General features: G+C 45.7%; 2 protein-coding genes across 4 annotated transcripts; both read left to right on the top strand.

Annotated features, from left to right (window-relative positions):
• The first annotated feature begins 265 nt into the window (after positions 1-265).
• On the top strand, positions 266-6777 carry LOC112225997 (EF-hand calcium-binding domain-containing protein 3-like). Its single transcript, XM_024390175.2, has 9 exons — positions 266-1328; positions 1440-1510; positions 1687-1830; positions 2100-2174; positions 2329-2440; positions 2707-2855; positions 3012-3196; positions 3294-3419; positions 3504-6777. The coding sequence occupies exons 1-9, from the start codon at positions 403-405 to the stop codon at positions 3813-3815; spliced, it is 2100 nt and encodes a 699-aa protein (XP_024245943.1). The 5' UTR covers positions 266-402; the 3' UTR covers positions 3816-6777.
• A 2021-nt stretch (positions 6778-8798) lies between these two features.
• mylk5 (myosin, light chain kinase 5) lies at positions 8799-24013 on the top strand. Of its 3 annotated transcripts, XM_024390171.2 has the most exons (17): positions 8802-9103; positions 12639-12794; positions 13390-13542; positions 13799-13978; positions 15978-16022; positions 17395-17519; positions 17638-17791; positions 17871-18188; positions 18586-18688; positions 20643-20846; positions 21016-21233; positions 21531-21654; positions 21839-21991; positions 22127-22256; positions 22379-22466; positions 22803-22943; positions 23241-24013. In XM_024390171.2, the coding sequence occupies exons 1-17, from the start codon at positions 8944-8946 to the stop codon at positions 23444-23446; spliced, it is 2658 nt and encodes an 885-aa protein (XP_024245939.1). In that variant the 5' UTR covers positions 8802-8943; the 3' UTR covers positions 23447-24013. The 3 variants fall into 3 exon arrangements, with proteins under 3 accessions (XP_024245940.1, XP_024245939.1, XP_024245941.1); XM_024390172.2 differs by lacking the exon at positions 20643-20846 and having other exon boundaries at positions 8799-9103; XM_024390173.2 differs by lacking the exons at positions 8802-9103; positions 12639-12794 and adding an exon at positions 12813-12884.
• Positions 24014-24860: the final 847 nt, after the last annotated feature.

Below are 24860 nucleotides of genomic sequence, written 5' to 3'. Positions count from 1 at the left end.
CAGGCATGTTCTCTTGATAAGTGTGTGAATTAGACCATTTTCCTGTCCTGCTAAGCATTCCAAATGTAACGAGTACTTTAAGGTTTTAGGGAAAATGTATGGAGTAAAAAGCACATTATTTTCTTTAGGAATGTAGAGAAGTAAAAGTTGTCAAAAATATAAAGTACATCTACCTCAAAAAACGACATAGTATGTTCAAGTATTTTTACTTCAGTACTTTACACCACTGAGGTTTACTTTGCTAGTGACATTTATTGGAGGGGTTTGTTCTCTCAGGAGGCCCAGAAGAAGGTGTCAAGCTTCCTAGTGAAGCTGAGGCTGAAGAATCCTTTGCAGATTACTGATAACAGGTCCAGTTCGGAGTCAGAGCGAGCTAACGCTGAAGTTCGCCAGGGGGCAGTCATGCAGTCTTCAGTAGAAGGCAAAGCTCTCCGCAGCACGCAAGGAACTATCCATAACAACTCACAGCAGCACTCCCCACCCACTGGCACTGATAAGAGTTGCAGAGGGGCAGAGGGATCTACATCCCCAGATAACATTGACAGCGACAGGAAGAAGATCAATTTCCCACTCCTCTTCACCAAGACAGCCGTGGCTGGGACCACCACCAACCCCCTTCTCACTGAGAATGACCGGCCCAGCGGGAAGCTTTCTGCCAAGGCAGAAAATGCCCATAAGCCTGTGATGGTGGCCGGTATCCCAGAGGAGATTGGTGTTGGAGCTAAGGTCATGCAGAAGACCTTACCGGCCATGTCCAAGTTCAGCTGGTTACGGCCCAGTCCAAGTGAAGAAGATGACAAAGTCCAGGGCAAAGTCAAAGACTTCCTCAAGACCAAACTAGGTGAACAGAAAGAAGATAACATCCCGCCAATAGGCAAAGAACCTTGGAGAAAAGGGTCCTCCCATGGAGCAGAACAAGGCAGAGGCAGGGACTATAGCAGGAGGAAAGCGCCCCTCTCCTACGACATACAGCACAGACTCAACCAAGCCATGACAGATTCAGACAGACTCAAAGCTAGAGAGGTCATCAAGAGAAGTGGAACCATCCGCTGTGAGAATCTCCAGCAAAGGCCCAACCGACAGAAGCCAGAGTTGGAGCGATTCAAACCCAGGGATATCACCAAGAGGAGGGCCATCATTCCATGTGATGAGCTGCAGCAAAGGCCCCATCAGCCAATGCCAAAGCCAGATAAAGCTGCCCTGGTTAAACTCCCAGCGATTCCACGGTGGACGGGCTCCATCTCATATGAGGAGTACCAGAAGCTGAACCAGAAGATGCCAGACAGCACCATCAACACAGAGGACCTGGAGGAGTTCTTAAACTCACTGTCAGTACCTGCCCTCTGCTCCATACTTTACCATTCATACCTATTCTATTCCCCACAAATGTCACCGTTATCCCCTAACACCACTATCTGTTTGTGCCTGTTTGCCTGTAGGGGCATTACTCATATTGAAGACCTGGCAACTACGGTGCCTGACGATCCCCTGATCGATGCCCAGTCTGATGGTAAGTAGCATGCATACTGTTAGCCTGTCTTATATTGTCAACTAATATTACCTACCAATACAAAAACATTTTTGAAATTAATTAATTGACAATCTTCTATTGTACATGCATTTTGAAGTGATGTTCCCTATGTTATGGGCAACAATCATATCTATTGTCTTTTCTGCCCCACGTAGCCTTCAAAGAAGTCTTTGAGCAGTTTGCAAAGAACAGCGATGGCTCTCTCAACGAGGAGGACCTGGCGTCCACGCTGGACAGAGTGGGGATCAGTATCAGCCCAGAGGAGGTGAAGAAAGCCCTGCAGAAGGCCGACTACGACAGTATGTTTCTGCCTCAGTATCTGGAATTACCCCAAAATATAATAACGTGCTTTCCATCACAAACATGTTAGAACAGAATACATACAAATTGTTTGTGTCCCAAAATGGCCCCCTGTTCCCTATATAGGGCGTGACATTTGTACCCATATAGGGCTCTGGTCAAAAGTAGTGCACTATAGATTGCCATTTGGGGTGCAGCCATACACATTCCCTTAGTTGACATGAGTTGACAGGCTGGCTGACTGGCTGTTTTTGTTTCTTGGCTTCAGAGGACGGAGAGGTGGGGTTTCAAGATTTCCTGCATGTGATGGTGGACAGCCAGCGCTTCACCAAGTGCTTGAAAGGTGAAGATCCCCGACTAAGATGTTGCCTTCACTAAACTTATCTGGATTCACATGTAAATATGAACATACGACTCACAGAGCTGCCATAGCGTTTGTGAGACTGTATTAAGACGGTGCTTTACTGTCCTCTCTCTCACTCCTTTCTGAGCTGAAGGAGCGGACCCATCCCAGTCTGTTGAGGTGGGTGAGACAGTGTTTTACAAGGCCCTGACCAGGATGCTGGCTGCTGGTATCCTGTCCAGTGGTACTACAACAGAGATCGTACAGTAAGCCATTCTAAGTCATACTACTTTCTTCTCGTGTATGAATAGCCGGCCGACATCATGTGAAGCTATACATGAGTGTGTACTAACTGGATGTCGTCAAAGATTATGTCGGGTTGACAAGACATTTTCAGGGATAAAACAAAGAAACAACTTTTCAATGCAGTGTCTTATGAATTTTCAATAAACATTATCTGTTTACACAGAAATAATACATTCTTGTGGTCAGCTGTGTCAGCCATATTTGACTGTCCCCTACCTCTGTCCAGGTACTACCATAAAAAGACTCTGAGGCTGATCCGGCGGGCCGTGCGACCAGACAGGGAGGACGGGGACCATGTTCTCACCTACTACACCAAGGGAGCTCATCTCATAGGCCTGAAGAGCAAGCAGCTCCTCAAGTACATCCAGCCAGTGGGTGAGCGAACACATGATAACACCCAGCACATACAGTACTCCTTTCTCCTTCCTTCCTATATTCATATTGAACTGCTTCAGCTTTCATACTCTCCTAGTCAAATTTATTTTGATTGGCAGAGGAGTGATGGGGGACTGTTGTTGTTTTGATGTGCAGAGACAATTGCCCAAAGCCAGAAGGTGAAGGACAGCCCGTACTTGAGGTGTCCCAGCCTGAACATGGCCTACACCTCCTGGGACCCCCGGCGCATGTCCCTGAACCCTGCACAGAAGGCAAAAATGGGCCGCGTGAAGTCTGTCAAGACCTGGAAGACCGCTGAGATCGAAGATCGCATCAGACAAGTAATTTTCAAAAAAACATTTTCACATATTGAATTATGTGAGGAAATATAGAAAGGCAGCGAAAATATGTTTGCTAATCTTCTTGTATTTGTACCAGCTGTCAATCAAGCACCCCGGGATGGAGAAAATGGAGATGATCACACCTGTGAAGATGAAGGTGAACATGTCCATGAAGGAGAGGGACCACCTCACTTACAATGAGATCAACCAGATAAAGCAGATGGTAAGACGGGATTTGAACTGAATGTATGACAATATTGATGCAGTCAGTCCCACATTGAAGCTCTCTCTGTCTCCGTCTGTCCAGTCCAAATCAAGTCTGAAGGAGTACCTGAAGGACCTGACCCAGCTGAAGCGCAGGGACATGTGGAACTCCTGGGGCTCCCTTCAGTGTTACTGTGCCCTCCACAGCCGAAAGGACTTCCCCAAAACCTTCACCACCTACTCCTGGTCCTGGAGCAGCTGTCGCAACATGATGGAGACTGGTGACCTGGACGCTCCCTGTAGGTCCGCCCTACGCCCCCATGTAGCCAACCACTGGAGCCCATCGCCAGGAAGCTTCGTGCCTCGTCCAATCAGGGAGGCTAAAAAGAGAAGACCCTGGCGGCAACCCCGTTGACAGGAAGAGCAGTACACTGTAGAAAAGAGGAATAACACCAATAGCAATCATAACAATACTGATACGATCAATTACTTTAACCACAAAGATCCCAGCCACCCCCACTTCCTCTGACCACAGTCTCCACTCCCCCACACCTCCTGATCCCAGTCCCAGACTTCGACCAGAGCGGCTGTAGTTATGAGTGCAACAACCCCCCATGTTATGTGTTCAAACAGGACCGGCCTCCTAGCTGATCTGTTGCTCTGGGCCTAACTTACATTAGCCCGCCCCTGAGGCCCCATGAGAGGGGGGGGGGGTGGAGGAGAGGACATGCAGTGTCTCCCTGCTCAGCAGAAATAAACCCATCATCCCTGAAAAAAATAGCAGAATGAGTCAAACGAGTGTCACTGGTTTGTTTGAAAACTGCACCGTGCAAAAGTGAGGAGGAGGGATAGGTAGGGAGGGATCTGGGGTCGATCTGCATGAAACCATGAAGGAGATCTGAAAGAGTGTTATGGAAAGGGGGAAGTGGCAGTGCTTTAGATGTTAAATAGAGCTAAATATATAAATAAATATATGTTGCCTGGATGATGTGTCCAAACAGTCATTTCCAATAACTCCCACATCAAAGAGCCACTTCTCCACTCTAGACAACCCATATTAACATCAGTCTATGAATAAATCTAAGGGTCCTATAAGGCCAAGGCATGGAGCCTAGGAGGAGAGCCAGGACTACTCATCCCCTTGGCCTGCTCCAACTGGCTGGGTTACACTATAGTCTGCCGATTAAGTCCCTGACTGGACCAGGTCCTGATAGGGTCCTCAACCCTGATATCAGGCCAAATTGAGGAAGGGATCAGCGCTGGTCTGATCCATTCATTATGAACAGTCTCAGTCTGATGTTAACCAGACATGCCTGAGCACACACACACACACACACACAGAGTACGTTAGCCCTCCGCCTGGCTCCCATTAAGAAGATGACAGGTAATAAAATAAACCACAGTGAAACAGGGAGCTCTGTTGTTAAAAGCTGTTGTGCTTGAATGTGTCTGTGCACTTGGCGACAGTGACACTGTTTACTCAGACTACGAGTACTTGGCCTGATGGCCCCTGTCATCCTGTAAACCAGATGCTTGAGCAGTCTCCTTCTCCTCTCTCATGTTTACTGTATGCCGAGACCAGATAAGCGCTATTATGGCAAACACAACAGTTTGGCCTCAATATTTTCTCAGCTAATTGGATAGTAGGACAATGGTCCTGCCTGGGAATCTCACCATCTTTTTCTCCAAACAAATCGATCATTGTTTGGAAATGTAAAACTAGGTAAGGCTGGCCTGTGGCTGTTTCTCTGGATGTCATGGGGAAAGAGAGAGGGCCCCCTAGTGCCTTTGACTGGTTCCTAAAGGATTATTGTTGTTTGACTGAGACCGCCTCTTCAGATGGTTTACCACAAGATGGCGCCAGTGTATCAGCCCTTGTTGTCTGGTTCAGTCGCTTCACTTCCTCAGATAAGCTCATTGACTTGATAATGACTTTAATTTGTCTCCGTCTTGTGATAAAGAAGACATATATTTGATGGTCTAATGAATCTACCCTTTAGTATAGTAGTTTATTACTGTTGAAACGAAGTCATAATATACTGTAGTGGTCCTGAAAGCTCCTTAAAATGTTACGCTTCAAATTCCTGATGTCAGATCTGTCAATATCATGTCTGTAACATTGATGTGTTGTTCACTAATCAGAGGTGAAGTCCAAGCAACAGCAGCATTGTGCCGGGCTTCCGCCTATTCATCGGTCCTCTCTCAGCTTTCATTATTACATTCTGCATCTCAGATCTTCAGTGTTATTCTGTTTCTCTCATTCTCAGTTCTCTCTCTGTACCTATTTAGTGAGATCATTCTCTTTCAGTGGGTGTTCCATGACTTAGTAAATGGCGACGAGACGACGTACATCAGGTACACATTTCCAAAAATGTGAAAACGGTATGAAGGCCATTACCAGATTCTTAACCGTTCAGCTGCCTATCTGGCTTCTGTCTTTAGAGACATTCCTTTCAAAGTGGCCGAAAGCAGCTCCAGCTGCATGTTTATCTCCAGACACATCTAGATGATGTTTAGACTGAAGAGTCACACTCAGCCACCCCAGGAGAGATATAAAGGCCCTTTGGACATATCACTGGAACTGAACATTTAGATAGAGTGAACGTTAAGACTCCGCATGCCAGGTGGGTGAGAGAGAGTAGGCCTCACTAAGGACAGACACAACCAATGTAAACCGTTTAAAAGTCATTCAATTGGTGTCATTGGTGCTGTAAAGTTTAGATTGTCTGTATGAATGCGGCTCCCTCCCATGAATCACCCAGCAGCCTCTCTGTCCTGTCTGTCGTTAGAGGCTCCCGCTGATGAATGAAGAAGTATCACCCTCTTTCCTCATAACGAGCTGCTTCCAGCATGACTTGCCAAATGTTTCTCCAACTCTGTACTGTATGCTGTCCGTCTATCAACACTGTTCTGATTCAAACTCCTGTGCAGGCTTTTGTTTGGAAGACAAATTTGGTTAGGGAGTACAAATAGTTTTTTTATTTTTTTATTCTGTCCTGCATAATAGGGCCTATATGAATGGCCCTGTGTATTAGCAAAATTGAGCACTTCTCGCTCTAGCGTCTATTTCGGATGCCAAATTAGATGTGTGGATGTGTGCACGGTCTACTCCGTGTGTGTGTGTGGCCTCATACGGAGTGTGTTGTAGCTGTGTTGTTGGACGAGGTAATAGGTTTAGGCATGAGGTTATCTTATGGATTTATCAAAGAGCCCCTATTACCTGGTTGACTCACACTCTGGAATCTGCCTGCAATCTGGACTCAGGGGTAGACGTAACATAGTAAATGAAAATCCGGGACACTCAAATGAATATGATATGGTACATTTGGTATGGTACGTATTCATTTGTGGATGTCCATCATCCATTTCGTATAGCACGTTACGAATTACAATTCATATTATATGTTACGAATTACAATTTATATTATATGTTACGAATTGCAATTTGTGTGATATGCTATGAATTGCAATTTGTACAATATGTTCAGAATTTGCCATATGTATATGTTACGAATTCCAATTGGTTGTGGCTAACGTTAGCTAGGTGGGTAGGTGGCTTACGCTAATGTTAGCTAGGCTAGGGTTAAGATTAGGAGTTACGTTAAGGGTTAGGGTTAGGGTTAGCTAACATGCTAAGTAGTTGCAAAGTAGCTAAAATACGAATGTCCGTGATGAGATTCAAACACGCAATCTTTGGGTTACTAGGCGTCAGCATTGCATACCAATCCATCCACCCCTATCAACCACCCTCCTTTCGTTTTTGCCTTAAGTAACCTTCCGTTTTATTTAGCCACACCAAACGTAACAAATCATACTAATTCTAGTGTCCCGGATATTCATTTACTATGTTACATCTAGTCTATTAGACCAGCCGGGGAATCTTTAGTGCCCTTCTAGTAAAGCGTCTCAGCTTCATCCTCAAGTTGGCTTGTGAAATAAAACGACAGACTGCCCTATCTATGAGGACTGAGGACACAGTGTTGAGTAATGCCATTCATATTCATCTGGTAAAAGTCTTAAGTCTAAATCCTAGTGGATCCCACTAGAAGGACTTCTAGGGAATCTACCTGCCTGTACACATGGTCTGTTTTTATTACATCACTGTCATTCTAGTAGAAATGTGATGGTTAACAGAGTAGTTTAGCATGCACCTCCTAGCAGCACACCTTGACACATGCAGACCATCCATAGTCTCTGCTTTATTTCAGTTACTGAACCAATGGGTTGCACGCGGTGTAATTCCAATTTGTCTTAGGTTGTCAAAGTGTAATCTAGCAAGAATGTACTTACAGTATATCACAACATGGTAGCTAAACAACACCACCTCGCAATGTTTATCTCTCTCTAATGCATTTGCTTTGATAATTCTTATCCCAGATTCTACAGAAACCCAAACAGCCCATCTCATCACAGACCTTGAACCTGGCAGTCGTTCTGTGTGGTTAATGATGTGGAATTTGTGGAGGGCTGGAGCAGGGATGGAAAGTGAGGGGAGCAGAGTGATATTGAGTGAATGATCTACTACAGTATCACTGCATAATGGTACCTGAAATCAGGGCAGTGAAACACAAATGCTCTGTGTGTGAGAGGGATGCAGAGGCATTTAAGCTAGGTATTAATAAGTAACTCTATCCGTAAAGGTATCAACAGTTCAGTGAACAGTTTCAATAACTATGATAGGCAAACATCTAGTGTATTTGTTGGTGCCAGTGCAGTACACTGCGTCACAAGGCTGGAACACAAGACTTACTGTCGCCGGGTTGACGTATTGTGCTGTAGTGTACTGGCTTACTGTGCTATTTGAGAGAACTGACTAGACCTACATTAGGTCATACTACTATTACCAGGGATGCTCATAGTAATAGTGTGTACAGTAAATGTACTGTAAGGCTTCTTCTCTACTGAGCCTGAGGGAAGGGAACGCAGAGCTGCTGGTTGCTGCAGTAGCAGCCACTCGTTCTACTGTCTGTGTTACCATGGACACGGCTCACTGTGGAAAGATCTCTAGTGGCTGTCTCTCTCTGGGATTTATGTTAACTGTTATGGGGGCGTGGCTGTTGTGTTCAATACTCTCACCCACCGGTGTGAAATTATTCATACAGTACGTAACATAGATGTCACACACATCCAAAGTTCAGTCTCTACACTGATAAGTGAGCACTCAAATAGTAAGACAGGTGAATGTGAACAAATCAAACACTTGACAAAGCAACCTTTGGCTGTGTTTGTGCATGGATAAGCTCTCTCTTTCTGTATAAGTGTGTGTGTGTGTGTTTCTATTAGCTGTGGGGTTAGTGAGCATAGGGGTGGGTGGGTGTGAGAAGGGGACAGAGATACACAGACACACTGATAGGGACAAAGTGAAAGGGAGAAAGAGAGAGCGAGGGGCATGAGGGAGGAGACTAACTATGACTGAACTATGAGTTGGCTGTGAGTGTGAGAGAGCAACAGTGACAGAGAGAGGGAGAGGATGTTTGATAAGCGGCTTGGGAAATGACTGTTTAAGTTTGTGCGTTGAATGCAGAGACATTGTGAAGCCGGACATGAGCAGTGACAGCAGCTCCAAGAAGCGCTATGTATCAACCCTCAGGATGTACATCGGCCCCACCAACACTTCCCCTGGGCAGGGAAAAAACATCCTGGCAACCAGTATCACTTCTGCTACTGCCACTAGGACTGGGGTAGACACAGCCTCTAGTACAGGTAAGAGTGTGTGTGTGTGTGTGTGTGTGTGTGTGTGTGTGTGCATAATGTCTGTCAGCGTGTAGTGGTGTAGTATGTGGCAGTGATGGAGGGGTCTAGGAGTGTTGGCACTATTGGCATTGTTTTCTAGTTGTTCAGGTCAACATTGTAATAGACAAGTTAGAACAGACATTTATCCCAGAGGCTGCATAGCTGAGTGAACCCTAACCACACACCATGACGAAGCACTTCGCTTTCATTTGCAGACAGTATATTTGTTTGTTTTACATGACAATGACAGTTATTGGTTTGGTTTCTGCTTACCAGTTTGATATTGTAGATAACATGTGGTATTGTGTTTGGACTCTGTACTTCTTGACCACTGGCTTTTGTTTTGGCGTCGTTTATAGTTACCGTGCAAAACGTCCGCTGCCATCCGCCTAACAAAATACTTCAACATGTATGTATCGAGATTTATTGTGTGTACTTCCTCGTACGTGCACCATCAAAGCGCACAGCATGTACAGCATTTCATGTATTTCCAGATTGCCCTAATTAGCATTGGCTTCATGCCCATTTACCAGAGAAGTGAAGGGTGCAGGAATCTACACGTCCAGTGGTTGTTTGTGAGTGCACTTAAAAAGGCCATGTGGTTCTTGACTAAAACATTAGTCCCCCCGCCCTCAGCCTCCTTTGTACATGTTTTGTGACTGTGTTTCTCTCAGAGTGCAGTATCCTAAACACCTGTAGTGTAGGATGACATCACTGTGACAGTTCCATCCGCACTGGAAAGTTAAAGAGGCGTGTAAAAGCAGAGTGAATTATATCGTGACGTTCGGGGGGGGGGGCGCTAACATTTTTACTTTACATTCATGAATGACGTGATAATCACAGCTAAATCAGTTCTAGAAGGCAGATGGATTTTGGAGGATCTGGAAGAGCTCACATAATGGTCCAGAATGGAGTTCAAGCCTGAAAAAAGGGAAGTGTCCAGGAATGGTACCGATTCAAGATTGGAGAGGAGACCATCCCCACAGTCAGGATGGGTATGGTCCTGGGGGGAAGTGCTAATGTTCTCTGGTCTAGAGTTACCAAGGTGGTCCACCTTGAGCCTGGGGAAGTGGGAAGAGCCTGGGGAAGTGGGAAGTGCCTGGGGAAGTGGGAAGAGCCTGGGGAAGTGGGAAGAGCCTGGGGAAGTGGGAAGAGCCTGGGGAAGTGGGAAGAGCCTGGGGAAGTGGGAAGAGCCTGGGGAAGTGGGAAGTGCCTGGGGAAGTGGGAAGTGCCTGGGGAAGTGGGAAGTGCCTGGGGAAGTGGTACAGGGCTGAGCTCAATGACAGAGAGTGTGAAGGAGATGCTCTTTCAAACTGACATGTGGATGACATCTCTGAAGAAGAGCGGCCTGCCAGGAAAGTTTAAGGCATGTGGCTACCAACACAGGGTACTTCCCAGACTCCTCTGGCCACTGCTTGCCTATGAGGTACCTCTTTCAACAGTGGAGGCACGATAGGAAAATGAACAACTTCCTCAGGAGATGGCTGGCGGTCCCAAGAAGCTACTCCTTCATCTGCCTGTACAGCACAGACAGCAAGCTGCAGCTGCCAATACATTTTTTTTTGTAGAGGAGCACAAGGCAATTAAAGCACGTCAGGCTATGATGCTATGGGACAGCAAGGATGAGAGGGTTTGCCAGGCAGAGATCGAGGTCAGGAAAAAACAGGGCAGCTGGACATGCTGGAAGAGCGTGCAAGAGAGGGCACTTACCTGGCAAGACATCTGGAACATGGAGGTTTATGCTTTTCTCTGTGTATGATGTGTTGCCCACACCAACAAACCTCCACACATGGGGGTTGGCAGAGAGCCCCAGCTGCACACTATGTGGATGACCAGCCAACCTGGAGCACGTGTCCTCTTGACAAACAGCTCTGACCAATGGAAAGTTCAGGTGTCAGCATGACCAAATACTGACTCGGGACTGGCCGCGGGACTGGCTGCGGGAATGGCCGCGGGACTGGAGCAAGCAGGAAGAAAGCCCAAACAACTCACCTAGGCCCCCTTTTTCATCCACTTCCTCAGGCCAGGAGAGAGCGCAGCAAAGGGAACAAGGACCAAAGGGATCCTTTTCACAGTAGGTGACTGGGAGATGTCGGCCAACTTCAAGAAGCAGCTCCAGTTCCCAGAGAAGATAGCCAGCACAAGCCTCAGACCAGATATCGTTCTCTGGTCTAGAGGACCAAGTAGGTGGTCCTCATCGAGCTCACAGTCCCCTGGGAGGAGAGGATAGAGGAGGCACATGAGTGGAAGCTCGAGAAATACCAGTCCCTCATCCTTGAGTCAGCAGAATGGATGGAGAGCCTGGAATCTATCAGTTGAGGTCGGCTGCAGGAGCTTCGCAGGCCAATCACTCTAGAGAACCCAGGGGGTGCTCAGCATTGACGGAGTGGCAAGGGAGAAGCTAGTGGCTGACGTCAGCAAGCAGACAGTGTCATCCCGTTGCATCTGGCTGAAGATTAATGCCAAGGATCAATGTTAAGATGCAAATAAAGATAAATGTTTATTGTTGTCAATAAATGTGTATTGTTGCATAACAAACAGATTTACAATTCAGATACTGTAAGATGTTTTAGTGCCAAGATGTTGGCTGTGTGCTACTGCGCTCTTTATACTAATTTGGTGATCTGGTGGAGAAACAGAGGAAGTGTCTCAGTGTTTCTGCTGCAGATGTTTTGGTTCAGGCTTATTTTCCCAATATACATGTGTGGGTTTGGGCTATTTGTGTCTGTGTTGTAGACAATATAGTAGGTGTCACGGTATGCTGGAGTCTTTCCTGTAACAGGGAGAGCTGATAAATACTCTGCTAGATGAGAGATGTGGTTAACACAATAGAGCAGAGGAAGACCAGAACCACAAAAGCAGCGATAAGGAAACATTGTCAGCCATGCAAGATGACAGGCCAGGCAGAACACCCCACTGTTAGTACCGGCAGGCTGACCAAAAGTGTTTTAGCAGTTGTTTTCCCCCAGAGTGAGAAAACAGAGTGGCCAAATTCCACCCAAATTAGTAGGTCTGCCGGTATCCAAGTGCTACAGTACATGTACAAATTACCTCGACTAACCTGCACCTCCGCACATTGACTCGGTACCGGTACCCCCTGTATATAGCCTCGTTATTGTTACTTTTTATAATTTTTTACTTTTGTTTATTTGGTCAATATTTTCTCAACTCTTCTTGAACTCCACTGTTGGTTAAGGGCTTGTAAAGTAAGCATTTCACAGTAAGGTCTACACTTGTTGTATTCGGCGCATGTGACAAACAAAGTTTGATTTGACTGTTGATTGATTGATTAACTTCAGAGCACATGCACAAAGACGTTATATGTACGTGTGGTTGTTTCACATGCCAAAGCCACACAGCTATAGGAGCCTGCGTATAAGGCTGTCATAGAACAGATGGCCTGCTGTATGAATTTCAAATGTCTTATGATACTCTGTCCCCTGACCCCCATCCCACTCACCCCCTGTTACCCTGTCTCTCACCCCACCTGCACCATCTCATCCAGGGAGCAGCTGCCCCACACCTACCCATCTCAGAGGTCTGGATCCACCCCTGTTCACAGAGCCATTGGAGGACTGCTCGGCGGATGAAGGAAGTGACATCACACTCCGAGGGGTTATCACAGGAAGTCAGCCAATCAGTGTGTCCTGGCTGCACAATGGTGAGCTGAGGACGGGCCTTATTCTCCATGTCCTGCACAGTTTGGCTCTATGCCATTTAGAATTCAACATTATGTCCTGGCTGCACAATGGTGAGCTGAGGACAGGACTTATTGTCCATGTCCTGCACAGTTTGGCTCTATGCCATTTAGAATTCAACATTATGAATTTGAATAGAAAATGTCTTCATTAAAATCAATTTCCACTATGACATTTTATATCCACTGCCAAAGTGACTTGAACGTCCAAACAACAAGGTAAATAAAAAAAGCACATTTGTGTCACTCTGCTGCCCATGTTGCAAATTAGTACTACCTTGTGATGTTTTTTAGTTCTTTATATATCACCACGTTAGAAGGATAAGAAACTGCTTTCAAGTGATACTGCTTACGCTCCTCCGTTAACACCTTTAATTCAATTTTCATTTCAGGGTAGTGGGTGTTCACCCTCCCACACACTCAGTGGTCTCTCTCTTTCACAATCACACTCTCTGAGACGAACAGACACACACACACACACTGAAGCTGAGGACCAGTGTCAGTGGCCTGAGCTCTGAGAGAGTTTCATGTGGCTGTATATGGGTGTTCCCGTGGGCAGGTGAAGCAGTGTTTTTTGGGGAGCCCCTCTTCGATGGCAGTGAGACGAAGCTGGTGGTGAGGGAATGCCTACCTGAGGACGCGGGCGCCTACACCTGTGTGGCAGAGAACCGAGCGGGCAAGACCTCCAGCAGCGCAGCTGTGTGTGTGAGAGGTAAGACGACACACACACACAATGCTGAAGTGAGCTCAGATCACTGGTGTACCACACACAGGTCAGCGAAGCTTTAGTATGTCACTTGCTCAGATGATACAGCCTGTGGCTTTATTTTGCATGAACACCAACAACACAAAGGGTTAACTGCACTCCAGTAAAAGTTTAGATTCTGATTGTTGTTGTTTTTTTCTTCTTTTGTCCCTTCTGTTACGGGACACGAAACTGAAATGGTCCCCTGATGGAAACAATGCAGACTTCGAGACTATCTGCGGTGTCCTGAACGCAACTTCACACACTTCCCCTCCCCTCAACAACAGCATTATGGAGAACAGAGGCTCAAAGTTACTACTGTCATCCAACAATGACAGTGTGTTCAGACAACCCAGCTCCCCAAGAAGCTCTAACACCCCGAGCCCAGGAGGACCCCGAAAAGGTAGAACATTAACTCATTATAGACTCTCTCTTATACCCTGAGTGTACAAAACATTAGGAACACCTTCCTAAAATTGAGTTGCACCCCCTTTTGCTCTCAGAACTGCCTCAGTTTGTTGGGGCATGGACTCTACAAGGTTTTGAACGCGTTCCACAGAAATGCTGGCCCGTGTTGACTCAAATGCGTCCAACAGTTGTGTCAAGTTAACTGGATGTCCTTTGGGTGGTGGACCATTCTTGATACACACGGGAAACTGTTGAGCGTGAAAAACCCAGCAGTGTTGCAGTTCTTGACACATTCAAACTGGTGCACCTACTACCATACCCTGTTCAAAGGCACTCAAATATTTTGTATTGCCCAGTCACCTTCTGAATGGCACACATACACAATCCATGTCTCAAGGCTTAAAAATCCTTCTTTAACCTGTCTCCTCCCCTTCATCTACACTGATTGAAGTGGATTTAACACGTGGCATCAATAAGGGATCATAGCTTTCACCTGGATTCACCTGGTTAGTCTGTCATGAAAAGAGCAGGTGTTTTTAATGTTTTGGGCACTCAGTGTATATCTATTTCATATTGTATACAACTCTTTAAAAGCAGGCAAGGTTATTTCTGCAAAAATGATACATTTACTTTTGGCTCATTTCCAAAGACATTAATATGCTTTCTGTCCAGCACACTATGGGTTATTATGGACACCTGGTTATTTTCTCGTCATTCAGAAAAACCACATCAGCCATATTTGGCATTAATCACTTCAACCAATCAAGGCTTAATTCAACAACGGGAGTGTCTGCATGGACGTCTCATCCTGCTGACTGCCTTTGTACCGTGTCCCTTGTTCTGTATATCAATGCTGCTTTGTTCTGCTCTCTGTCCAGCACCATGTATGGGAAGACACAGTCCACAGTAGCATAGCTAAACCTAGAGACAGTGGGTGTGTCCAAATACCCATACTAGCGTACTACGAAGTAAAACTGCATAGTCATTTTGGTGTTTCAACTAGTAGGCAGGTAGCCTAGTGGTTAGCGTGTTGGACTAGTAACCGAAAGGTTGCAAGATCAAATCCCCGAGCTGACAAGGAACAACTCTGTCATTCTGCCCCTGAACAAGGCAGTTAACCCACTGTTCCTAGGCTGTCATTGAAAATAAGAATTTGTTCTTAACCGACTTGCCGGGTAAAATAAATAAAAACATGAACTCGTCTTTTCCAACTCATGTGTTTGACAACAACTGATAATCAGATAACTTGATCTGCTCTACCAAAATGAACGAATGACAAGAGTCAACGCAATCGCGCATTAGATGATGAAATTTCACATACTAAAAAACATTATTTTTTTCGCATACTATTTAGTACGCTGGTATTCAGAAAATTTTGTCAATAGAAACTGTAATTGTTAATTTGCTACGTGAGGTTTATATGATCGAATAGAAGTTTTGCAATTGTTAGGTTGTTACGAATGCTCTGATAAGTGGGCAAGTGTCATTTTCGGCAATTTACCCCAAAAATACTTTATATTGGAGTTTTTCCTGTTGTCATAGAGATAAAGGACTCATCATGGATATAACCCGTTTTAGCATGGATGTTGCCATGGAGGGCTTCCACCATTTTAAACTAGTCAACCAGGTGGAGATTCCAATGAGTTGGGAGCAATCAGCCAATGATGAAGGAAATTGACTACTTTAAAATGGAGAAGCCCATGCTGTCACAGACACTATAATGGCACAGATAAAAATATGAGCCCTCTATTTATCTCTATGTCTGGTGTTCACACGCCCTCTCATTGGCTAGAATGGTCTGACCTGATCTTGCTTGCCTTCCATATTTGAGGACATGTATTTCCATTGTTAGAGCTTTCACTTGAATATCTTGTCAATATAATAGACCATCTTTGTTTATGGTCCAGAGAGAGAGCTTAGCCACGCCCTCCCACACCCCTATCACTAACTACCTGCACCTGTGATCTCATCTCACATCACCTCCGTTCCACCAGTCTCCACAGAAGTCACGCCAAAGAAGAGAGCCAGCTCGGGGACAGGTAAGATACACACTAGTCTTTCTCTCTCCCTTCCTCTGTGAACAAGCCAAGTCTCTCTTTCAATGCATTTATTCTGTATATCATGTCCAGTTGTTGTCCTTTTGCTTTCATCTATTGTGTTAATATCAACCCACCGCTTTTGAATCCTATTGTCTCCCAGCCTCAGATACTAGAGCTACACATTTAGTTTGACCCTTTGTACTTCTCTGTAGTGCCAGTGTGTATTGTGCTGCTGTGGTGAGGGACTTTGCTCTGGTCTGGGTAAGGCTAGAGTGTTATTGTGTATGAACTGGGTAAGGCTAGAGTGTTATTGTGTATGAACTGGGTAAGGCTAGAGTGTTATTGTGTATGAACTGGGTAAGGGTGTTACCAGGTAGAACCATAAAAGGATGTATAGTTCACACGGGCCACCAGTTGCCCATCCCTGACTTAATTGCATACTTTTGTGTAGGTAACTTGTAACTTTGTCATTAGATTTAGGCTTACATCGTTCTGTGGATTGCCCAGAATCTGCTTTGTCATAATTTAATGTATGCTGGCTGTCCAGTCTTATCAGTTGCCTCTAATCTGTGTGTAAGAAAGAGGAAAGTTGTTTACAATTAGGCCAGTAAATGAATAATTTTATTCAATTTGAAATGGAGTGATTTTTTAAAATAGGGCTGTTTTGTTAGGCTAGACGGGCATCAGTTGAATGCATTCCATGGGAGGTTTTGTGACGTCAGTCCTTTTCGTCTCAAAGAGAAAGTGCTTTATACACTCACACCAATTAAAACAGAAGTACAGCTTTATCACAGTGGTTTTAGTCAAATGTACCATACCGATTTGACTACTGACCAGAAAGAGGCCGTGTCCACAAAGCCTTTTGGGTATTTGCTCTGAAAAGGAATTCTCTTCTGTAATATAATGTCAGGGTTATAAGGAAGTCATCTGTCCCTGGTTATAAATGATATCTAACCATTTCTATCTTCAGCATACTTGATAACAGTATTGGCATTTCATTTACATTGAAAATGAATGTTTGGTCTGTATGCTTTACCATGTTATGTACTGGTGTGTGTGTGCGTTTTGTAGTGTAACTTGTTGGATCCTCATGGTTTCATAAGGACTGCTCCTGCTTGTGTGGAACGTCATCTGTGTTTGGTCATGAAAACCTCCCTGCAGACCCGCACACTTAAACCCATACACACAAACACAACATCTATACAAACAAATAACCAGAACCACTCATACACACACCATAACACTTACATGTACAAGAACGCACACAGTTCTCACACGCAGTTAATAATATTTTGTAAACAAATAATTATTGTGGCCTCTTGAGGCCTCTAGTGGACTCTAGTCAAAATGGGGTTTACGCTGTCGTTCACAGCCTCGTTGCAGTTTAAGGATCCCCCATCCCACATTGAGGCACGGCTAGGAGAGACAGCCCGTCTGACGTGTGTGTTCAGTGGAAGTTCCCCTGTGGTGTCCTGCTGGATACGAAATAAAGAACCGGTACCAATATTATTTTCTGAAGAGTAAACAAGTATCACTAGCCTTCTTTTCAAAGCCTTCTGAGCGTGTGAGTGTACAGTTTGTCTCTCTGTGTGTGTGTGTGTGTGTGTGTGTGTAGGTTGTAGATGGGTCTGAGTTGTGGGTAGAGAGCAGTGATCAGAGCAGTACGTTGGTGATAGCAGAGCCAGGACCTGAGCACTCAGGACGCTACACCGTTGTAGTACGAGACCGCAAGAGCTCGGCGCAGCACACCCTCGCTCTTTCTGTCATAGGTAAATAACACTTGCAAAATATTTCTGTGTTTTTGTGCCGAACCTGTTTGTAACCTGTGCCGTGTCTTCTTGGTCCCAGAGCGGCCCCAGTCCCCAGCCTCCAGCCCTGTGGTGTCTCTCCTCTCTGTCTCTCCTCTCTGTTTGGTCCTGTCCTGGTCTGGGCCCTGCTACGACGGAGGCAGTGCCGTCCTGGGCTACGTGGTGGAGGTGAAGAGGAAAGGCCCCACTGAGTCTGGAGACTGGAGTGAGCTCACAGCCCATTGCAAGAGTACTTCTTACAAGGTGCGCGCCGGGCTTGAGCCTCAGGGGGAGTACTACTTCCGGGTGAGGGCCTACAACGTGGTGGGGGTGAGCGAGCCCAGTGAGGAGTCTCAGCTTATCAAGATGGAGCAGATAGGTGAGCCATGTCGGTGTCTAGTTGATTGGTTCCAGCAGGAGTCGTATACTGTGAACTTCATCATGTGTGGCTGTATATTGTGTGGCTCAGTTGGGAGAGCATGGTGCTTGCAACGCCAGGGTTGTGGGATCGATTCCTGCAGGGGACCAGTACAAAAAATGTATCCACTCACTACTGTAAGTCGTTCTGGATAAGAGTGATTGCTAAATTACTCAAATGTAAAATGTTAATGGAGTTTGTTTGTCACATGGACTTCATGCCAGCTGCAGAAAGGACCACATTTCAACAAGACTTCAACTCAATCTATTTCCTATAGATTTGTATCAATAGCATTAGGTGCATCGTATCGGATGACTGACAGCTCACATGTCTGTCTCTGTGTGTGTGTGATCTGTAGCTGAGCCACAAGAGGAGGAGTCTCCTCGGACATATGAGGACGTCACCATCGACTCCACCCACAAGGTCACTGATCACTACAATGTACTGGAGAAACTGGGAGTGTGAGTATCTCCCATGAAGCATTACACAAAACACACACATGCCTGTGTATGATGCAGTGTAGATAACAAAATGAGTTCAACTCACTGCCACCAGATCAGCAGGTTTAGCGATAACCTCTCTTATCCTCTGGTAGGTTGACATGAACAAAGATGTCTGTTCATCTAGACAAGGGACACTCACTATCTCGTTTCATGCCAGCTCTTGTTCACAAATGTTTTTCAAGTGCGAAAAAAAATGTTCCCTCCCCTCTGAAATGTCAAAGACATGACTGATCTAGCCTTGACAAAAACACTTGTTGGTTCAGTGTTTATTCAACAGAGAGGGGAATATTGCGTCACAGAGGAGAGAGAGAAGTGTTCAAACCCTAACCCTGATCATCTCCGTTTAGTCAGAATAAGGGATGTGGTTTAATTTTCTGACCCACTCACTCTACCATATCTTTTACACGTGTATGCAATCCTTCCTTTACATTCCTGGTCAGATCTCTATCTCAGATCTCCAGATAGAGAAAGTTGTTCTGGAGCCTTGATTATACAAACGGTTTGGCACCGATTACCATTGCATTATTGTCCATGGTGTTCGCAGCTCTGTGTGTCTATGTACTGTATGTCTATAGCAGGGGTGGGCAAAGTACAGATCCATCCCACGAGGCCATTCGATTCGGCCTGCGGGAGGTTTGAGAGTTTTTATACATTTTGGGGGGAAATTCTGATTATTATAGGTAAAAAAACAACACTCCAGATGACTCTTGAACATGTATAACTAGATATAAAGTTTGTAGAAATGATAAAGGACTGATATAACTGCCCTTTTTCTGGCCCGCAAATTTATTTTGACAAACAAATCGGTCCCCCAAAAAATCTGCGGGCCCTTTGTTGAATATTTAAATCCAGATGTTTGTCCACCCCCCTACACGCCCACCCCCTTACACGCATTAATGTAATCATAGACTGATTCTGATTTGTATGGACAAAAGTGTCTCATCAATCCATTGCATGGATGGCAATATTAATGCAAAGCAACTCTATTCGCTCTGTTTATGTGTAAAGCAGTTAAACTACTCTGTTGGTCATACTTATTCTTCCGCTGCCACCTGTAGGGCCAAAACCGTAAAAGCTACCAACACCAAAACAACTTTAAAATGTGCAGGCTGACCCTCCGCAGTGTGCCTGGGAAAAAAACTTTTTTTGATACCACTTATACTTTTCAGCTCCATAGGCTTGAACCATTAACTACCAAGCCAAAACAACTAACAGTGGTACTGTTGGTAAAAAAATAAAACCGTTTTGATACATATACGTTTCACACTACCACACTATTTGCATGAATCCCAATGGATTTCAGGGGTAATAGACTTGAATGTGAAAAATGACTACTAGTCCTCCACCGTTTAAGCTAGAAACGCCATTGAAAGTTTAAAACGTGCAGACCGGTCTGGAATAGGTTGCTTGTATACTGACCACAACCACGCAACTACTGACCACAACGACTGACCACCGCTACAAACCCCACCCTGACGTTGACATGTGCAGACTGACTCAATATAGATCCCTTCAACACAACTTGTTGCTATCATTCCTACTTCACAAACTATAAAGCTGGTTGTATCCCCGTTCATATCACTGGCGGAATGCAATCTTCGACATGAACTGAAATCAGTGCCACAACTTTTAGACAAAACATGTTGAGAGCTTAACACTTTATATGGCTTATGATGATATACTGTCGTGCTCCCTCTACCCTACTATACCAGCCCATTATAGTAACTCCACACCTACAGCCAATCTAAAATAGGTCACTATCACTAACCTGTAGCCTATGAAAAACATATTACTAGCATTATTACTACAGCCGCCACTACCACTTCTTTAATTCCTCTGAAAAACACCTAAAGAGGAGCAAGCAAACCACATTTTCTAGTTAATGACGTCGATCCCCTGTGACACTCCGCAGGGGGAAGTTTGGCCAGGTGTTCAAACTGACTCACAAGGAGACGGGTCGTGTGTGTGCCGGAAAGTTCTACAAGGGCCGGCGGGCTAAGGAGAGGGAGGCGGCCCGTAAAGAGATAGAGCTGATGAAATACCTGCACCACCCCAAACTGGTCCAGTGTCTGGGGGCCTATGATCTCAAGCCAGAAATGGTCATGGTCATGGAGTTGTAAGTTATAGAATCTAGACAACAACCATTGACCACAATACATGGCAGTGGTAGCCATGGAGCCCTGTAGAAGTAAATGCATGAGGTCCCCTGTCACTGATGTGAATTGAGTTGGATTGAATCAAGTTGAAAATACAACCTCATTGATCCTGTGATTGTATGTGTGCAGCATTGCCGGAGGTGAGCTGTTTGAGCGTATAGTGGACGACAGCTTTGTGCACACAGAGCCGGCCAGTGTGCACTACATGCAGCAGATCGTGGAGGGGATGGGCTACATGCACCAGCAGAACATCATCCACCTGGACCTGAAGCCTGAAAACATAGTGTGTGTTGACCACACTGGCACGCGCATCAAGATCATTGACTTTGGCCTGGCCAGCAAGCTGGGTGAGTGTGGGGCTGGCTGGGAGACAGAGCCAAGGGTGTTGAATGGTGCTGCAGGTTTTGGAAGCATTGTTGGTTTGCATTGCAATACCTGGAAAATGAATGTCTGCCTCTGTGTTCACTGTGATATATGGGCTGTGTCTTAAATGGTACCCTATTACCTATATAGGGAATCACTTTTGATCAGGGCCCATAGGGCTGTGTTTAAAAAGGCCCTGGTCCAAATTAGTGCACTATGTAGGATATAGGGTGTCATTTGGGATTCATCCTCATTACCCTGAGGTGTTGTCTCTCCTCCAGACCCCTCCACTCCCCTGAAGGTGATGCACGGGACACCAGAGTTTGTGGCTCCAGAGGTGATTGGCTATGAGCCTGTTAGCTTAGCTACAGACATGTGGAGCATTGGAGTCATCTGCTATATATTGTGAGTACTAAGGCAATTTTCTGTTTCATTCGTTCTCAATTAGACATTCTTCTCTACCTACAGCAGGACTTGACAAAATTGAGCTTTTCTGCCACCTAGTGGCCACACATTTCTATTGCTCATATATCAAGTTCAAATGTGTGTGTCTGCATACGTGTGTGTCTGCATGCGTGCGTGTGTTCAGACTGAGTGGCGAGTCTCCCTTCCAGGGTAACAGTGAAGCAGAGACCCTGGCCTTGGTGACTGGTGCTCAGTGGGAGTTTGACGAGGAGAGCTTTGAAGAGATCACTGACCAGGCCAAAGACTTCATCAGCTCCCTGCTCAACAAGGAACCAAGGTCTGGGACAACACCATATTCCATATACCTGTACCAATATATAGTCTCTGAGTGACTGTCTATGGATGAGCCTAGCTCTGTCTCCCCTCTAACCCTCCCCATCTGTCCTCTAACCTGCTCTCTGTTCCCAACCAGGCGCAGGATATCCTGTGACGAGGCTCTGGTCCACTCCTGGATAGCTGAGCCCATCTCGGCAGACCCCAGCACCACCAAGTGTCTCTCCAAGGAGAAGATGAAGAGGTACCTCGCCAAGCAGAAGTGGAAGGTAGGTAGTGGGTTCCCCACCAAGATGACACTTTGTATTTTACATTTCAGTTATTTCATTCTTCCATCATCCCCCAGTTGGTGTGTGAAACTGACTGAAGCCTCTCTGTGTATCTCCTGTAGAAAACAGGGAAAGCCCTGCTGGCGCTGAAGAGGATGGCTCTTCTGTCTAAAGCCGATGGACCTGGCTCTCCCACCACCCCTGCAGAAGGTGAGACCTCCCTCCATACTTCCAAAACCTGCCATACCCAATACAAACCATGGCAGTTTCTCATAACCCTACCATTCCTCATGTGATATACAGGCGTGCAACTTTTCATTCTGAGTGGTGCAACTTCATTCACCCCCCCCCGTTGAGGCAACGGTATGCTTTAGGACCATGCGGACCCACTTCTAAAACCACAGTTGGGCCCCTAGTGAGATATGACCCTGTTAGACCTGTCAACCAGATGAGCGCTACGCATACCATTGGTTGACCTGTCCTCAGTCTGGCTGACCAGGCTATGACTCTGATGTGAGCCTTGACCCTGTGTCTGACCCCTGACAGACAGCCCCCTGAGTCCTGAGGCAGAGCAGGCCTTGCAGTCTCTAGAGGTCAAACTCCAGGGGGTGCCCCAGTTCTCCCTGACCCCAACGGACCAGACTGTCTCCCAGGGCTCCACCGCCCGCCTCTCCTGTCACCTCACAGGTACCTACCTATACACTGCATTACACTACAAACGGCTTCCATCTCAATCGCTTTATTGGACATGATTGGTTGACCAAATTACACGTTCAGCTGGGGCTTGTAAGGATTTGAAAGTCTTTGTTTGAAAGTTGGACATGGATTAAGAGCCATCATGCCTTACTAAGTCCCTTGTTCAAGGACACACCTCTGCATCCTGCGGTGTAAAACACGTTAAGCTTTTTAGTTCGAGTGTGTAACTACATTCCATTCCTGAGCTCTTTTCATTGGATGTTTCCTCTCTCTCACTCCTCCTTACAGGGTATCCTGACCCAGAGGTGGTGTGGTTGAGGGGGGAGGAGCCTCTGGAGGAGTCATCCCGGGTGCAGATAGAGTATGAAGAGGATGGGCTCTGCACCCTGGTCCTGGCCCAGGTCGGGCCAGAGGACTCTGATGTTTACACCTGTCGGGCCTCCAACGACCAGGGGAAGGCACTGTGTTCAGCCAAACTCATAGTAAAGGAATAGGTTTGTTCAGAACTGTGAATATGTATTGAAACACAAACGAGCAAATGTGCAGAAATTCAGACAACCCATGTTTGTGAAATGTCTTTCAATCGTTCCAGAAAATGCTGTGTAGCGCTTGAACCACTAACTCGGTACATTACGGCTCTGGTGAAACAACTCTTTGATTTCTGATTGAAAACCTCTAAGTCCTGCTAATTATTTTGGACATGCGTACGTACGGGTTTGAAAATAGTAATCCTGTGAATTAAGACTGCTATTAAGACACTGACTCTATTGACAGTAAATTAATCCTTTTGCCAAATATGGTTGTTAAACATTTGCCAGATGTAAGTTTAATGTGATGTATTGTAACTGCTATGAATTTGGAATCATGTCTTTTTTCCCAGTGAACCATTACTGTACAAACATTTTATAGTTGCCTCTAAGACCAATGGCTTTTAATTTTTTACAGTTATGTCCACCAGATGACAGCATCTTCTTTTGAAAGAGTTTGTCTTGTGGTGGAACAGCAGCCTTTTGGAAAGTGTGACAATAAAAGACAGGAAGCATAATTCCACAGCATTGTAACCCCACTGTGTTACAGATGACTATTTTGTGTCTACTAACTTAAGGACTGGATTCAGATTCTTTGAAACTTTTTAAAGGTGATTTCCAATTGAGGCGGTTTGCTGTAAATGCAGTTGCCACTGACATTGCCTTTTTAAATGTCAATCGGGCTACAACGTGGAACTTCTGCGATACGGATCGAATACAACCCTTATATAAAGTAATTTCAACAATTTAGCTGTTGAAATGTGTTCCATGTTTACACGGGGAAGAGCAGGAATCCGCTGAAGGTGTTGAAGTACATGGTGTTGTCATAGACCAGCCTGTTATCCTGTAACAGCATGGACATGATCTCCCACCTCCAGAGGAATGACCACTGAGTTGCTGCCACTGTCATGGGCATCGGTTCCTACAGTGTCCCAGACGGACACCAGCCTCTGGCCATTCTTGGTCAAGCACACCACATAATTAGGGGGGTGTTCAGGTTGTTCATCATCGTGAAACAGAAGTAGTAAATTCCATTGACAGTGGCAGTGAAGATACCTGTAGGGACATAGCGTTTACTAAACACAACACATGATGCAACACACACACAGGGAATATCTAGTACCTGTGGCAGGGTTGTAGGTTTGAGAAGACCTTGTACTGCAGGGGCATGGGAGCGGTGAGAGTTCCCCCGTGCCTGTCTCCCGGAGAGACCTTGTACTGCAGGGGAATGGGAGCGGTGAGAGGTCCAGTGTCCCCTGTGCCTGTCTCCCGGAGAGACCTTCTACTGCAGGGGCATGGGAGCGGTGAGAGGTCCAGTGTCCCCTGTGCCTGTCTCCCGGAGAGCGATACAGGATGGATGAGATTATCTATCTTGAACTGT

Source organism: Oncorhynchus tshawytscha, linkage group LG27, assembly GCF_018296145.1.
Source record: "Oncorhynchus tshawytscha isolate Ot180627B linkage group LG27, Otsh_v2.0, whole genome shotgun sequence".
In the NCBI taxonomy this organism is placed as follows: domain Eukaryota; kingdom Metazoa; phylum Chordata; class Actinopteri; order Salmoniformes; family Salmonidae; genus Oncorhynchus; species Oncorhynchus tshawytscha.
This window is presented reverse-complemented; position numbering and strand designations above follow the sequence as displayed.

Excerpts from the sequence above, each read along its gene's own strand:
- LOC112225997 (XM_024390175.2), top strand. The coding sequence starts at position 403 with ATGCAGTCTTCAGTAGAAGGCAAAGCTCTCCGCAGCACGCAAGGAACT. Across the intron at positions 2,856-3,011 it reads CAAGTACATCCAGCCAGTGG|AGACAATTGCCCAAAGCCAG; the intron begins GTGAGCGAACAC and ends TTTGATGTGCAG. Across the intron at positions 3,420-3,503 it reads TCAACCAGATAAAGCAGATG|TCCAAATCAAGTCTGAAGGA; the intron begins GTAAGACGGGAT and ends CCGTCTGTCCAG.
- mylk5 (XM_024390171.2), top strand. The coding sequence starts at position 8,944 with ATGAGCAGTGACAGCAGCTCCAAGAAGCGCTATGTATCAACCCTCAGG. Across the intron at positions 18,689-20,642 it reads GTACTGGAGAAACTGGGAGT|GGGGAAGTTTGGCCAGGTGT; the intron begins GTGAGTATCTCC and ends GACACTCCGCAG. Across the intron at positions 21,992-22,126 it reads CTGCTCAACAAGGAACCAAG|GCGCAGGATATCCTGTGACG; the intron begins GTCTGGGACAAC and ends GTTCCCAACCAG.